The sequence below is a fragment of the Pseudonaja textilis genome, chromosome 5 (genome assembly GCF_049901715.1).
Source record: "Pseudonaja textilis isolate UNSWEBS1 chromosome 5, rPseTex1.2, whole genome shotgun sequence".
Taxonomy (NCBI): domain Eukaryota; kingdom Metazoa; phylum Chordata; class Lepidosauria; order Squamata; family Elapidae; genus Pseudonaja; species Pseudonaja textilis.
The window spans coordinates 70658657-70675205 of NC_141994.1; the positions used below are offsets into that span (position 1 = coordinate 70658657).

At 38.6% G+C, this 16549-nt stretch overlaps 1 protein-coding gene across 1 annotated transcript; it reads left to right on the forward strand.

Moving 5' to 3' along the window:
* Positions 1–10391: 10391 nt before the first annotated feature.
* Positions 10392–16430, forward strand: LOC113452017 (endonuclease domain-containing 1 protein-like). Its single transcript, XM_087935643.1, has 2 exons — positions 10392–10702; positions 14376–16430. The coding sequence occupies exons 1-2, from the start codon at positions 10412–10414 to the stop codon at positions 15006–15008; spliced, it is 924 nt and encodes a 307-aa protein (XP_087791769.1). The 5' UTR covers positions 10392–10411; the 3' UTR covers positions 15009–16430.
* The last annotated feature ends 119 nt before the right edge of the window (positions 16431–16549 follow it).

A 16549-nucleotide genomic window follows, 5' to 3' on the forward strand; every position in this document is an offset into this window, starting at 1 on the left:
AAAACTGGATGCAGGATTCCAAGTGTGGCCTTACCAAGGCATTTATAAAGTGATATTAACACTTCACATGGTCTTGATTCTATCCCTCTGTTTATGCAGAGATCAGGATATTCCAAGATCTTTGATCTGATAGGCTCACCTGTGTGGGGGTGTCAATGCCATGATAGCAAAGTGCACCAGTGATTCATACTACATATTGCATCGGGTTGTGATCCTCACAACATAAAAAAAAAGATGTTGTGACTCTGGAAAGAGTGCAGAGAAGAGCAACCAAGACAATTAAGGGACCGGAGGCGAAAACATGTGCAGAACGGTTACAGGAATTGGGTAAGTCTAGTCTGATGAAAAGAAGAGCTAGAGGTGACATGGTAGTGGCGATCCAGGATTTGAGGAGCTCCTAGAAAGATGAAGGGGTCAAACTATTTTCCAAATCATCAAAAGGCAAGACAAGAAGCAAGGGTTGGAAACCAGGTACAGAGAGAAAAAAAACTAGAACTAAGTAGAAATTTCCTAACAGTGAGAGCGATCAACCAGTGGGACTGTTTGCCTTCAGAAGTTGTGGGGGCTCCATCACTGGAGGCTTTAAAAAAGAGACTGGACAACCATTTGTCTGAAATGGTATAGGGATGCAGGAGATTGGACTAGAAGACCTCCAAGGTCCCTTCCAGATCAATTATTCTATGTTCCACAAATGGAGAAGAAGCCTTCAGATTAGCAATCTCCCAATCTCAAAGATGTTTGCAAGCAATTCTGATAATAGGTGGATCTGATTCCTTCCGTCAACACCACTAGCTCTGTGGAGAAGAGCATGTCAAAGCATCATGTAATATTCATTACAGCCAGGATTGTCTGCGATACATAAAGCATTTCATTCTCTCTTCAGAGGTACAAAGTAGAGATACCTGGTTCCTTGGAACAAAGGGGATTGAAAGCATACTTGTTTATTCTCAAATTTATTCCCCCCCCCCCGCCCCCCACCAAACATGAGGAGCATTAACCCATCAATGCAGTGAGTTTTCATTCTTGCTCCAGCTCCTGCCAATTTATTTATTATTTATTTGATTTATTTGATTTGTCAATCACTTACAAGATCATAGGGATAAGTATAAACATGAGTAAGAATACAGGAAATAGATACGAATAAATGGGGACAATAGGACAGGGATGGTAGGCACTATTGTGCATATGCACGCCCCTTACAGACCTCTTAGGAACGGGGTGAGGTCAACAGTGGATAGTTTGAGGTTAAAGAAGGGAGGTTTGAGGATGTAACAACAGAGTCAAGTAGTACATTCCAGGCATTGACCACTCTGTTGCTGAAGTCGTACTTTCTGCAATCGAGTTTGGAGTGGTTAACATTGAGTTTGTATCTGTTGTGTGCTCTTGTATTGTTGCGGTTGAAACTGAAGTAGTCATTGACTGGTAGGACATTATAGCAGATAATTTTGTGTACTATGCTTAAGTTTTAAATATTATGCAACCTAGCTGTTCTAATTACAAATATGAGTAAATAAATAGGTACCACTCAGTGGGAAGGTAACAATGCTCTGTGTGCCTTGGCATGTAGTCATGCTGGTCATATGAGCATGGAAGCACCTGCAAACTGTTGGAATTAAAATCCGGTCAGTGTTTCACTCCAAGCCAGGAGAAATGAATTGGAGGCAGACTGCAGTTAGCAAGGAGGTCTCCATTTGTTTAGGAATCAGAAACGAAGTGACAAAGCAATTAGTTCTGGGACAGCTGACAAAAGAGTCTGGTGAGGGGGTGGTGTCAACTGATAAAATATTTCTATGGTCTTTTTAGAGTTGCTAAGAGAAAGGGAGGGGGAGCAGTGGGCAGCTTGCATTCCATAAATGTTTTCAAAGATAGTTTCTAGGTGACTGAAGTTTCCTGCCATGCAAAATTCTAATTGGAGAGCATGATTGATGACTCTTGGCTATGGATGTGTCCCATTGGAGAATATGAATTATGATACACCCAGGGGGTGGTGGGAAAACCAGGGTCAAGGGTGACAATGAATGATGTGCCTCAGAGTCGGCTACACCCATACGGTGCCAGCATGTTTACTCCTAATAAATCTTTAAGTTTTAGAAGTTTGGCTAGAGACTCATGATTTAAATGGGGGTAATTGCCGGAACCCTGACAGTGGGTTCTTATGTGGGCTTCATGATTTAAGTTAATTGTACCTCTTTACATTTGTGAGTCTTCTGCCAATGAATGATGCTACATTGTCAGGACCGTTTTGTGCACATCTCTGAGCTGAGCTTTTCAAACCCTGGATATATTCAACCACTTATTCCACATGAGACAGCTTTTACGTCACTGTTTTCTTTTAAAGCAGTTAAAACTAATAGTGGTTAATGTGGGTAAAGAGATTGAGAACGAAAGCTTGCAGCTAGGGTTCTCAGTAGTTCTCAATAGCTCTCAATAGTCTCTTCCTTCAATGACAGGAAACTAGCCTCAGTGCCTGGGCTTCCTTTGTGGGGAATTGTCACTTCTGGAAAATAATTTGGGTAACTTTAGGATGCCGCAACGGAAATATGGTGTCCAGAATCTCTTTCTCACCCCGCCCCTTTTCTGGGCAGGTTCAATCAGATTTGATGTTCTGGGTAGCACATTAAAAAGGACATCAGCAGAGCATATCCAGAGAAGAACAATGTTTAGAGTCGTTTGAAAAGGAGGAACGCTTGAAAGAAGTAGGTAAATTAATATATTTGTCTTAATATATGAATGAATGAATGAATGAATGAATTCTTTTATTGGCCAAGTGTGGAATAATATTAGAACTAATAGATAAAAATTATAAGAACTTGAGGTTGAGTGTTATTTGGTAGCCGAAGAGATTCCACCAGTGAAAATATATGAAAATCATAGAAGCATAAAATATTGTAGGAAGGTGTTGAAAGGGGCAAATTAGTTTTAGTTAGTTTAACATAGAATATAGAATAACAGAGTTGGAAGGGACTTTGGAGATCATCTAGTCCACCCCTGCCCCCCCGCCCCGCTCAAGCAGGAGAATCTATACCATTTCAGACAAATGGCTGTCCAGACTCTTCTTTTTAAAAAAATACACTTTACTGATTTTACAATTAAAATAGACCAACAACATATATATATAAATGTAAGAGAGAAAAAGAAAATAAGAAAAAAAAAGAATAGAAAGAAAAAGATGGAAAGCAATTAAAAACATTTTCATCTTCAACTGTTTGTGACACCTGCTTTTTATCCTTATTTTATGCCATATACACAATTAATCCATATATATGTGTGTGTGTGTGTGTGTGTGTGTGTGTGTGTGTGTATCACTACTACGATTCTATCCTATCTTTTTATCTTTTAGTGTGAAATCTATCTTTGGTCTATCCATTTGTACCAGCAGTTCCAGCTGTTGTAATATACTGAAGTGTCTTTTAATGCCAAGGTTAATTTGTCCATTTCTGCACAACTTGAAATTTTTTGAATAATCATCTCCTCTGATGGAACATGAGGCTGTTTCCAACATTGTACAAAAGCCAATCTGGCTGCTGTCAAAATATGTATTATTATAAATTTCACTTTTTTTGGTAGTTGTTTATCAAAAATCCCTAATAGAAAAGACTCTGTTCTCTTGTCATTTCCTCCAGCCAATTTCTAATTTTCTGCCAATATTTTTGAGCTTCTGTACAAGACCACCACATCTGGAAGAAAATTCCCTCTTTTTTTTTTTTACATTTCCAGCAGTTCAGACTCATATTGGGGTGCATCTTTGCTAATCTTGAAGGAGGAAGGTGCCACCTGTAAAACATTTTATAGGCATTTTTTTTGTACGCTACCAATATTGTGATTTTATTATTTCTACCCCAGACCTTTTCCCATTCTGTTAAGGTGATACTACGCCCTATATTCCTACTCCAGACTATCATGTTCCCTTTAACAATTTCTTCCTCTAATTCTATCTCTAATAAATAATTATAAAATTTTGTTATATTTTTTTTGCCTGATCCTAATAAAATTTTATCTAATTGCTGGAGTTTATTATTAATTCCAAATTCTTTCTTGTCCTGTTTGTATCTACTTTGAATTTGAAGATATGCCCACCAATCAATTTTTAATCCCTGATCTTGAAGGTCTTGCCACGATTTCAGATTTCCTTGCGTATCCAATAGGTCCTTATATTTAATCATTTTAGTAACAGCCAGATTATTTGGGTGGATCATCACCTCCATTGTTGAGATCCAGATTGGTATCTGTAAGTAGTGTTTTTTCCGTATTTTCCTCCAATTAGTCAATAATGAATCTCTGGTTAGGTGTCTATGAAAGTATTTCTGGCTAGTTTTCCCAATGTCCCATAAAAAAGCATGCCACCCCCTTTGTAAGTCATGGCCTTCTAAGAGTAATATTCTCTTATTGGTTAAATTCACCCATTCCTTCAATCATACTAAAGAGGCCGCACTATAATACAACTCCCAATTTGGGAGTGCCAGCCCTCCCCTGCTCTTCATATCCTGCATTACCTTAAACTTATTCTAGGTTTTTTTCCCTTGCCAGATGAATTTTGCAGTTATTTTGTTAAGTTCTTCAAAAAACTTTTTGTGTACTTTAATTGGAATCATCTGAAATATATAGAGGAATTTTGGAAGAATATTCATTTTAATAGCAGCAATCCTGCCTAATAGTGAAAGTTGCAGTTTGCCCCATGTTTCTAAATCCTTCTTTACCTGTTGCATTAATTTGTCATAATTGTTTTCCTTTAGTGTCTTGCTGTCAAACATATTCCTAAATATTTAACTTTATCACTTGTAGTCTCATAACTTCTTCTAGTTCTAATTTCTGTTTTCCTGTTAAATTTTTAGTCATTAATTTCGTTTTCTTTTTTTTTTAAACAAATTTTATTAATTTTAACAAGAAACAAACAGGACAAAACATCATCAAACACTAAAAAAAAAAACCCGCTTTCCCATAGGTCTTTACAAAGCAGGTAACACATTATTTTATATCACATTTTTCTAATTTATCTCATTTCAATGTAAACATATAAATTTCAATTTTACAGATTTCACATTATTTCTCTTTACTCTTATTCAATAACATTACTTTTCTAGTTCATCTGCTATTCAATCATCACACTTCTATTTTCCTCTGACTTATTTTAGCTTTTTTTTTTTTTTTTTTTAAAGAACAAATTTTGTTGACTTTACAAAACATACAAACAATCAAGGCATATTAAAATAAAGAATCTTTCTGGAGGAACCAATAAAACATGCCAAATGTAATATGTGCATTTACATTATCTGTTCATCTTCATATCCTATCCCAATTTCTCCTTTTCATTCTGTTATCCAGATTATATTTCTTACTAATCAAATTTTTTTGCCTTTTTTAAAAAAAAACAATAGACAAAACATACATAACATAGAACATAAAAAACCTCATTTCTGAAAGCTGCTTGATCCCGGGTTAAAACTCTTCGCACAGACACAAATTCAAAAAGAATATTTACTTTATATGTCAATCCATATCTTATTACCATTTTCAATTTTCTGTATAACTTCTTCCCTCTTTTATCTTTCCTAATTATATTTTATTTATCTTATCTCAATACAATTCATAGTACTTAACATTTTTTGTCTGTTCTTTTACAGTTATCCATTCATCTTTTTTCTTTAAATATACTCTCCTGTAGACTAATTGGAGTAACACCTTTAACTCTTTTCCCTAACTTCACAATACTTAATATAACACTTAAATTATATTGAGATTCTGGTTAGTACATTCTAAAATTACACACACACACACACACAAACTTTATGAGAAAAGCAAATAGGCTACAATTACAAAATATAAGCCTATAACCCACCAGGAATACCATAAAAGAGCAAGTCATACATACTAATACACATTCTACTCTGAATACACATAGAAAATCACACTTTTATGTACCTTCCAGAATCCTTTTTTCATTTAAATTACCCATTGTCTCTAAATAGATTTTGTTTCTTAGAGTCTTGCTTCCCAGCATTAAGGTTTTTCATCCCCTCCTTTCTCATTTGTTTATTTTTCTCCTTGTCTTTTTTTCCCCCTTGTCTCTCCTCCCCCCTTTTCTTCTTCTGCTTACTCACTTTCTGTTGTTTTCTAACCTTATATCCAGCTTTCATCTCATTTTTCTCTTTTTGGATTGTTTTCTCTACCCTTAAAATCCCCTTTTTCTTTTCCTCTTCCTCCTCCTCCTCCCCAAAGTGAACCCATTGCTCATCCAAAATGGCTTCTTCTTCTTCTTTGTTCCAGTCATCCTGCTGTGTAGTCAATTTTTCATAGGTGCGTAACGCCATTTCTAAAAATTGAAAAAGAGTGCCCCAAGAATCTTTTCCATCTTGCTCTTCTTTCTTATATTTTTGGTATTGAGTTTTTAATTCATCCAAAAGCAATGCCATCCTGAAGAGAAAGATTTCTTCAAAAACAACCACCCAAATATTTTTAATCAAAAGTAATTCCAAAAGAATTCCAAAGTCACTAAAAAGTCCAAAAGACTGTTTCTTTCAATACTTTTTTTTTACCCTCTTCAACTTCTCTTTATGGGGTTACTGATTGATCAAAAGGTTCCCATTAAAATGTATCTTTCTTTAAAATTCTAGGTAGTCTCCTCCTTTTTCAAGCTCTGTTCCAAAAAGTTTTTTTCCTCTCCCCCCACTTACAACAACAATTTCCCTTTAAACGCTCAGAAATCCATACCTCCAATTCGGGCTTTCCAATTTCTAAGGATGTTAAGTCCAAAGTCCTTTCTCTGATAATTTTCAAGTTAAAATATCTTTGGTGCCCAATGCATTTTCCAGTTCTGCATTTAATGCTTCTGTGGGGTGGGAGAGTAAGTAGAAAAAAAAAGGTTTCCCTTAGCAGCTTCCTCCGCCGCTGTCTCTCTTCTTAGGGATACAATGTATCTTTCAGGCAATAAACAATTCCACTCCAGGGTTTTAGAAGCTGTTATTTTCCCGGTACAGCCAACACTTCCATGGTTTAAATCTTCCTTCTCCTCCTTCCTCCTGTGCAATCTTTTCTAGCTGCCAGTTTCTTGGTGGCGGCCATGACTGACTGCCGCTGCACCACCTTGAGAAAAGGAGGTTAAGCTGGGTGAGGAGGGGGTCTGCGACACTCCCAAACCCCTTCCCAGATCCTCCCTATCTTCGGCAGCCTCTACAGGGCAGCCTTATCCTCCAAATCCATCTGGATCGGAGGCACCAAGACGGTGAGCACAGCAGGGATCGCGAAGAAACGCAAATCCCTGCTGTCGCCGAAGCCTGGCAACCCCACCTCGTCATTAATTTCACTTTCAACCTATTAATTTTAAGTCCTGCTACTGCTCCAAATTGTTCTAATTCATTCATCAATTTTTGTCCTCTTTCTATTGGTTCTTCAGTGAAAAAAAATCATATCATCCACAAACGCTTACAACTTATATACTTTCTTAGCCTTTAATCCTTTTATGTCTGGGTTCTGTCTAATTTGCGTTAATAATGCTTCTAGTGATAATACGAAGAGCAGGGCTGAGAGTGGGCAGCCCTGTCTGACTCCTTTTTCTATTTTTATTGGGCGGGTATATTCCCTGTTTATTATAGTATTCTCCTGTTGTGTATCATAAATGGTTGTTATAATATTTTCAAATTTGGTGCCTAAATTCATATTATAATTTTTTTGGATTAAAAATTGCCCATTTAAGTTATCGAAGGCCTTCTCTGAGTCTAAAATCATAAGTACTATTTGTTTTTTGGGGTGGGCTTCATAAAATTCTGAAACATCTAATACTATTCTTAAATTATTCCTGATTTGTCTGGTCGGGAGAAATCCATTTCCAGACTCTTCTTGAAAGCCTCCAGTGATGGGGCACCCACAACTTCTGGTGGCAAGCTGTTCCAGGTGTGCTCATGGTCATGAAATCTCTCCTTAGTTCTAGGTTGCTTCTCTCCCTGGTTAGTTAGAATTTAATAGAGGTCTTCTTAACCTGGAATACTCTACCTGACTCTGTGGTTTCTTCCCCAAACCCCCAAAACTTTAACCTTAGACTGTCTACTATTGACCTCACCCCTTTCCTAAGAGGTCTGTAGGGGGCGTGCATAAGCGCACCAGTGTGCATCCCTGTCCTATTCATTATGTTTAAACTTATACCTATTATCTTGAAAGCAATTGACAAATCAAATAAATAAATAAAAATAAATAAATAACCACCTTGGGATTTCTGCATTTCTTCAGACCTTCACTTGGCTCTGCTTCTTGCTTCCTGTGCTTGTCCAAGAATACCAATCTTCACTTATAGTTGTGGGGTGGTGTTGGATGTTTTTGTGTGTTTCTGCAATTTTGCCTCTAGACCCTTCCTCTTCCAGGAAGTCTGGTATAGCACTGACTACGAAAGAAACTTGATTGTCACCCAAGAAAGACATCTGGTAAGAGAAGCCAACTTCTCTCCCTCTCTTTTTTTTAATGTACAACAGACAATTAAAGAAAAGCAAAACAAGAATACCTTCCCTATTAAGCTCTCTCTATCGGGCTTCCCTATAGGTCTCCTGAAGCTGTCTCTGCTAACTCAGTAGCAAACCATGATCTCATCAATCCCAGTTGGAAAGTTGAAGCAGCAACTTGGAAGCTGTCAACTGCAATCCAAAATTAGCTACAAATTCTTCACCATTTTCACCTGTTTTTCTTCCTCTCACTTCTCTCTTTTCCTTCTCCTCAGCTGATCCCCCTCCCATCAAACTCCTGTTTGTTCTTCATTAGAACCTCTTTGGGAAACTTTCCTCTTATTTTTCCTTTCCTTTCCTTTCCTTTCCTTTCCTTTCCCTTCGCTTCCCTTCTCTTCATTCCTTTTTCACTTTCTTTCTCTCCCTTCCTCCTTCCTTCTTCCTCTCTCCCTCTTTCCTTTCCTTCCCCTTCCCTTCCCTTATTTCCTTTCTTTTCTTTACTTTTTTTTTTGAACTACTACCATCTGGCAAGACCGAATAATAAAAACAAGAACAAATAGGCTGAAAAACAGCTTCTATCACAGGGCAGTAGCTCTTTTGAATCCTACTGTATAGTGCAGCATTGGTGAGGTGTCGGGGGTTTTCGGTTCAACTGTGGAGTGTGAAGGATGTGTGTTTGTGTTTATTTTCATGGTCATGATGTGCACTGAAGATGGTGTTTGATTTCGTTGTACGAGATTCAATGACAATAAAGTAAACTACATTTCTCTCCCTTCCTCCTTCCTCTCTCCCTTCCCCTTTCCTTTCCTTTCTCTTTCTTTCCCTGCCCTTCTCTTCTTTACCACTTTACAGCTACTGTTCACTCCTCTCCTCTCCTCCCTCTTTCCTTTCCTTTTTTTCTTTCCCTCTTCCTTTCCATTTCTTTCCACGTCCTCCTCTTACTTTACCCGTTTAACAATGCTCTTCTCTTCCTACATTCTGGCTTTCCCATCTAGACTGTAAGCAATCTGGTTTATTTTATTTATTTATTTGATTTGTCAATCGCTTACAAGGCATAAGTATAAACATGAGTAAGATTACAGGAAATAGGTACAAATAAATGGGGACAATAGGACAGGGGCTGTAGACACGCCCCTTACAGGAATGGGGTGAGGCCAATAGTGGTTAGTTTGAGGTTAAAGGAGTGGGGGTTTAGAGGATGTAACAACAGAGTCAGGCATTGACCACTCTGTTTCTGAAGTCGTACTTTCTGCAATCGAGTTTGAAGCGGTTTACATTGAGTTTGTATCTGTTGTGTGTTCTTGTATTGTTGTGGTTGAAGCTGAAGTAGTCATTGACTGGTAGGACATTGTAGCAGGTAATTTTGCGTGCTATGCTTAAGTCTAACCATAGGCAGCATAGTTCAAGGTTGTCCAAGCCCAAAATCTCAAGCCTGGTGGTGTAGGGTATTCTGTTGCAAGCAGAGGAGTGTAGTACTCTTCTCGTGAAATATTTCTGGACTTGCTCAATTGTATTAATGTCTGATATGCAGTGTGGATTCCAGACAGATGAGCTGTATTTGAGTATTGGTCTGACAAAAGTTTTGTAGTTAGCAATTCGATATTTCCAGAGGAGAAGCTTCATAAGATTAGATTTACAACTCTTAATGCCTTTTTGGCAATGCTGTTACAGTGAGCTCTGGCGTTTAGGTCATTTGATATGAGAACTCCAAGGTCCTTGACAGAGTGAGGATCATCAACCAGGTCATATCCACCTAGTTTGTCTTTGGTGTATTGATTTTTTTTTACCAATGTGTAGGACAGAGCATTTGTTGGTCGAGATGGTTGGCTTCCCTCTTACCAGGTTGCTGGATTTCATGTGCCCATGGCCAAAGCCAACCTCAAGGTAAGCCATTCTTACATTCTGCATGGAAAAGAAAGAACTGCTGAATCAGAGCTTTCTCTCTGTTTTTTGCTAGAAGGACCAACCCAACCAAGCAAACAGCCATGTTGCCTCTGTGGACCCTCTCCCTGGCTGCCTCTTTTCTCCTGCCTGCAACTGGGGAGGTGGTGGACAATTTCAAAACTTGCACTCAGTTTTTTTTAAACCGTAAACCCCCCAAACTGTCACTGATGCCAAAGGATCTGGCCACAATCTGCCAGTTCTACCGGGGCAAGTATCGGTTTGCCACACTGTACGACAAAGAACGGCGCATCCCTATATTCTCAGCGTATAAATATCAATCAGGTGGGAGAGGAAGAACAAACAACTGGAAGATCGAACCACAGGTAAAAAGAGTTCTTATTTGAAGTGAAACATTCATGCAGTGGAGGTCACCTTTAAGGACCCATCAGATGTTAGGAAATAAGGAAAGACATGAATTTAAGAATCATTTGTACATTATTTGTGACAGCATTCCCTCCGGTATTATGATAATAAAAATGGTTTTAGAATGTGCAGAAATGGATAGGCTTTCAATGGAAATGAAGGAGGGAGAAGAGACAGAGTACCATGAAATTTGGAATTTATGGTATAATTGGTTGCAAGGTTGACACAAACAGAGAAATGAAGGAAAGCAGAGGTGGGATTCTACCAGTTCGTACCTATTTGCTAGAACCGGTTGTTAACATTCTAAGCAGTTTGGAGAACCGGTTGTTAGAAGAAATTACTGGTCTAATTCTGTAAGGAGGGCAGGAAGGAAACATTCTGGTGTTGCTTACAGAGTCACATTGCACACAGAGTCCACCCAGTCACATGACCACCAAGCCATGACCACCAACTAAGCCACGCCCACAGAACCAGTTGTTAAAAGAATTGAATCCCACCCCTGAATGAAAGGTTATGGTGAGATGAAATAATATGGTATGAATAAGCATAACTATGTATAAATATGTAAATAATTATGTAAATACCGTATCACATAAATCAAACATAAATATGATATAAATATAATGTAAAATAATTGTAAAAATATTTAGCAATATTCTACATACTAAAGAATATATCAAAGTGAGTGAATGCTACTACAAATGCACTGCAATGAATTGAAATATGTTTTTAACTGTTTTTAATTGTAGAATTTGTTTAATAAGGGTTATTTTAATTAAAAAAAAATTATTTGTACATAATTAACCCCAGAGTTCACCAGGAGCTAGGTGGTAAGAATTCTGTTATTCACATTGGCCAGGCCATACTTCCATCTGATTCTTTTCGCCCAAAAAAACTAAACTCAGAGAGAACTTAGAACCCGCACATTCCAAACTCAAGCAATGTGTATTCTCTACTAGAGGATAGTTTAAAGTGGACTTTACCGGGGGCCTAAATTTCCAGAATTCACAGGGAAGCATGAAAAATGCTATTCCAGTGCTTAACAAATTATGTAGTTCTAATAACAATTCACAAATTTATATTAAATTATAATTTTCCACGGTTTATTCCCTTTTCTATTTTTAATGATGCCACTATTATATGTATTTTTTAAATCCCCTTTCTAATCACATCTTAATACAAGTAAAATAGTATTCCTCATATTTACCTTTGACAAGTTATGCAATTGTAATATTACAGTTATTTTTATTAAATTATAACCTTTGTTATCTTATACAATACTTCACAATATTATTTTTATATCAATCAAATTCCATATATCATTCTTTTTCTTACAATAGAATGTTAATATTCATATTTATTACATTTAGCGGTTATATATCTTAACTAATAGTACTTCCTGTTAAACACTGCTAATATGATTATTAATATATAATCTGTAGTAAAAGAAGTGATGTTAAGAATATAGAAACTGACACAAAAATAACATGCTGTAATATTGAAGAATTAAGGTCGATAATTTAACAAAATATAGGTATTATTATCAAATTTTAAAAGATTGTCAACTGTATTAAATATGAAGAATATTGTCATATTTGTACTAAAATGTGAGACACTCCGGAACCACACTGTTCATACAATGATGTTTGTTGTAATAAAAAATAAAAAAAATATTGTAAAAAGAAAAGAAGAAATATTCTATTCCAATCTATTTGAAGGCCATCTTAGAATCATAAAGTCAGGAGCCTGATCCCATCCCAGTCAAATGGTTGCCCAATCCATGCAAATATAGTAATAGCACTTAGACTTATATACCGCTTTATAGTGCTTTACAGCTCTCTCTAAGCAGTTTACAGTCAGCTATTGCCCCCAACAACCTGGGTCCTCATTTGACTGACCTTGGAAGGATAGAAGGTTGAGTCAAACTTGAGCTGGTCAGAATCGAACTGCTGGCAGTCAGCAGAATTAGCTTACAATGCTGCACCACCACGGTTCTTAGCTGCCCTGTTGGCTGGGATGCTTGGAAGATGCTATCAAAAAGAAAGGAGGGATAGAATCAGGATGATGTGGAGTGTTAGTACCGCTTATAATGCATTGGTAAGCACACATTTGGAAAGGAAGAAAGGAAAGGAAGGAAAGAATGGAAATGGAGGGAGAAGGGAGGAAGGAGGAAAGGAACAAGGAAAAAGAGGAAGAATAGGAAACAGAGACAGAAAGGAAAAGGGAAGGGAAGGGAATGGAAGGAAAGGAGAAGGGAAAGAGAAAGAGAAAGGGAAGGGAAGGAGGAAATGTTAGGGATACACCCTAGCAGAATCTGCACGGCAGTCAGGCAGGCAGGCAAAATATGTGAGATAAACGTTTTTGTAGCTTACACTCAGTAAAACAGATACACAGTGCTAGTTAAATAGTTTATTCCAGTAAGAGTTTTAGCATAGTCAAACAGTCCATATATCATTCACTAGTTCAGTCCATCCAGGGATTATTCAGTTGCAAAGTCCAGTGTCGAAAAAGAGGTCAGTAAACTTACAAATATCAGTCCAGTAATATATCTCCTCGCAGTAGAGATATGAAGAAGTCAAAACTCCTCTCTTCCTTCAGCAACTCAGCAGTAGGGAAAAACACGCAGTTAACAAACCATCAATCCATCAAACCAGTCAATCGTCAGGGAATCGTCAGGTTCTCTTGCTCCCTCTTATGGTGGTTCACAACCGCACCCAAAATTACATACTTTGCAGTTTAAAGTGACACACACTTAAACTTACAATCATAGTTTATATATATTATTTTACCCAAACTACGTTAGGTAACCTATGTTATTTCTAACAGGAAGGAAGGGAGGAAGGGAGGGAGAGCCTTGTAAACAATAGACAAAACAATCAAATGATCAAAATACATGAAGAATGGTTGCAGTAATTGGATATGTCTAGTCTAGTGAAAAGAAGGACTAGGGGTGACATGATGGCAGACTTCCAATATCTGAGGCACTGCCACAAAGAAGGTGGGGGGGGGGGGTCAATATATTCTCCAAAGCACCTGAAGGCAGGACAAGAAGCAATGGGTGAAAACTCATCAAGGAGAAAAGCAATCTAGAACTAAGGAGAAATTGCCTGACAGTTAGAACAATTAATCAATGGAACAATTTGCCTCCAGAAGTTGTAAAGGCTCCAACAGTGGAAGTTTTTAAGAAAGAGATTGGACAACCATTTGTCTGAAATGGTATAGGGTTTCCTGCCTGAGCAGAGGGGTAGGACTAGAAGACCTCCAAGATCCCTTCCAGTTATTCTATGCTATGCTATGTGATGCTATTCCTGTTCTGTTCTATTCTATTCTATTCTATTCTATTCTATTCTATTCTATTCTATTCTATTCTATTCTATTCTATTCTATTCTATTCTATTCTATTCCATTCCATATTCTATTCTATTCTATTCTATTCTATTCTATTCTATTCTATTCTATTCTATTCTATTCTATTCTATTCCATTCCATTCCATTCCCTATTCTATTCTATTCTATTATAGAGTATCGCATATCCCACACCCTGACAGATATATGGTAGATCATTCCTCCAGATTCAGGATATCCAATTCATTGCTGTGTGAATACTAACCAAACCCATTGCTTGTCCTTCCTTATTCCTAGCTTGCCCTGCCGAGGGAGCGTAGCCGGAAAAGCATGGAATTGGAAAAGACCTGTAAAATTGACCGCACGCTCCTCAAAAACAGCCAGGCTGTTTCCGAGGATTACAAACAGGCTTTATACGACCGAGGACACTTGCTACCTGTTCTCCATCAACCGGACCGGGAGAGCAAAGCTGCGACCTTCACCTTAACCAATATTGTGCCCCAGTTTCGCCGACTCAATCAAGGAAAATGGGCGGATTATGAAAGAAGTATGACAAAACTTACCAAAGGGTGCCTTGATACCTATGTCCTTGTGGGCGTAGTGCCTGGGAGTGAATTCATTGCTCATAGCAGAGTGAACATACCTAGTCATATCTGGGCTGCAGCTTGTTGTGTGGCTAAACAGAAAAAATCCTGGGGAGTCATTGCAGAAAATAATCAAGCTCAGATAGTCCAGCATAGCCTGAAGCAGCTGGAAATACAACTTGCTAAATGCTATGGGAAGAAGAATATTAACCTTTTCAATGGTGCTTGCTATGCAACAAAACAGCTTCATGTAACAAACACATCCAGGGTACAAACCAGGAGTTGGCTACCGGGGGCTCACAGGGGCTCAGGCGAGCCTCTAGCTAAGACTCTGAGGGGCTCGTAGAGCCCCCAGTAACCCCAGAAAGACAAGCAGCAAGGGAAAGCTCTTAATAGGCTTAATTGAACTTTTGGGCATTCAGCCAAGAGCATTTCACACCTTGTAAATGTGTTGCAAGCTAGATAAACAATCCGCTCAGCGCTTGAGAGGGAGAGTCATGGAGAAACTCAGATAACATAGCCACTAGCCTCCGAGGGATTAATTCCAAAATAATAAGAATCATGCAACTCACCAGAAACTCCACTAAGACTCCAAGATCCCTCTCACAGTCACTGCTATTAAGCTTGGTTTCACCCAGTCTTTTATTTAAGTATTAAATGCACAAAATAATAAACAACTTTTTGGTATATTATATATATACACATATATACATATATACATGACGATACGTCCCACCTACCAGACATCTGGAAGCTAGCCCTCACCAACAAACGAGTCCCAGCCACGAAAACCAACACCAGACCCAAAACAACATGGGACACCACCGCCAATTCCCCTCATCAGACCCAGGCCCAAGCCCATCCTATGAACGAAGGACAACCACCATCCAGAAAACAGACCATGGCTGCTTCGCCAGCTGTCGCACCCCCTGACCTCAAAACCAAACAAGCTGACACACGCCAAGAACACACACCCAGACCCCAAACTCGAAGCCAGACTAAAACCCAGAATGCTACATCACAGCCACCCACTCAGGATATCGCATCAGAAAACTCAGGAAATTACACCACAAGAACTCAAGAAGTTGCAACACAGCAAATGATCCAGGATATCACAGCACAAGACCAAGGATATCACAGCAATAAGTCTCACAAGGTCATCACACAAACCATTACCCAAGCCATTACTACACAGGAGGCTAATGGAAAAGAGATCAAAACACAAGTGACCCAGGAGATTACAATGCAGGACTCAGGATACCACAACAAAAGAACTCACAAGCCCATCACACAACCCTTTACCCAAGCCGTTAAAACACGAGAGGCTAATGGAAAAAAGATCACTACAAAACAAACGACCCAGGAGATTACAGCACAAGATCCAGGATATCTCCACAACAAAACTCACAAGGCCATCACACAGCCCATTATACCAACATCAACTCCATCAACCAATCAAGAGGCAGCAGCACAGCCAACCAGCCCAGCACACCAGTCCCCCCCACCAGTATTTATAGAGAGATGGCAGCTCCGATCACACACTGCTTGCACTGGCACGAAGCCGAAAGCACCAGCCTGAGGATGGCAAGTGGGACCTTGCTGAAACGTCACCAAGATACTCTTAATCTTACATGGAAAAAGACCCAAACGCACCTAGTCCCATAGAAGCGACATCGAGTTGGCCACACACACCCAGTCACATGTCCATCCAGCCATGACCACCCAGCCAGTCATTAGGACAGAGAGCCCCTTGCTAAAAAAAATTTGAAGTCCACCCCTGGTACAAACCCTGCAGCTTACCTGTATGACACCTTAAATGAATGCATTTAATTACAGTTAGTCCTCAGCTTACAACAGTTCATTTAGCAACTGAAGTTACAATCGCTC

Coding starts and splice junctions, on each gene's coding strand:
- LOC113452017 (XM_087935643.1), top strand. CDS start 10,412: ATGTTGCCTCTGTGGACCCTCTCCCTGGCTGCCTCTTTTCTCCTGCCT. Junction 10,703..14,375: donor TCGAACCACAGGTAAAAAGA/GTTCTTATTTGA, acceptor CCTTATTCCTAG/CTTGCCCTGCCGAGGGAGCG.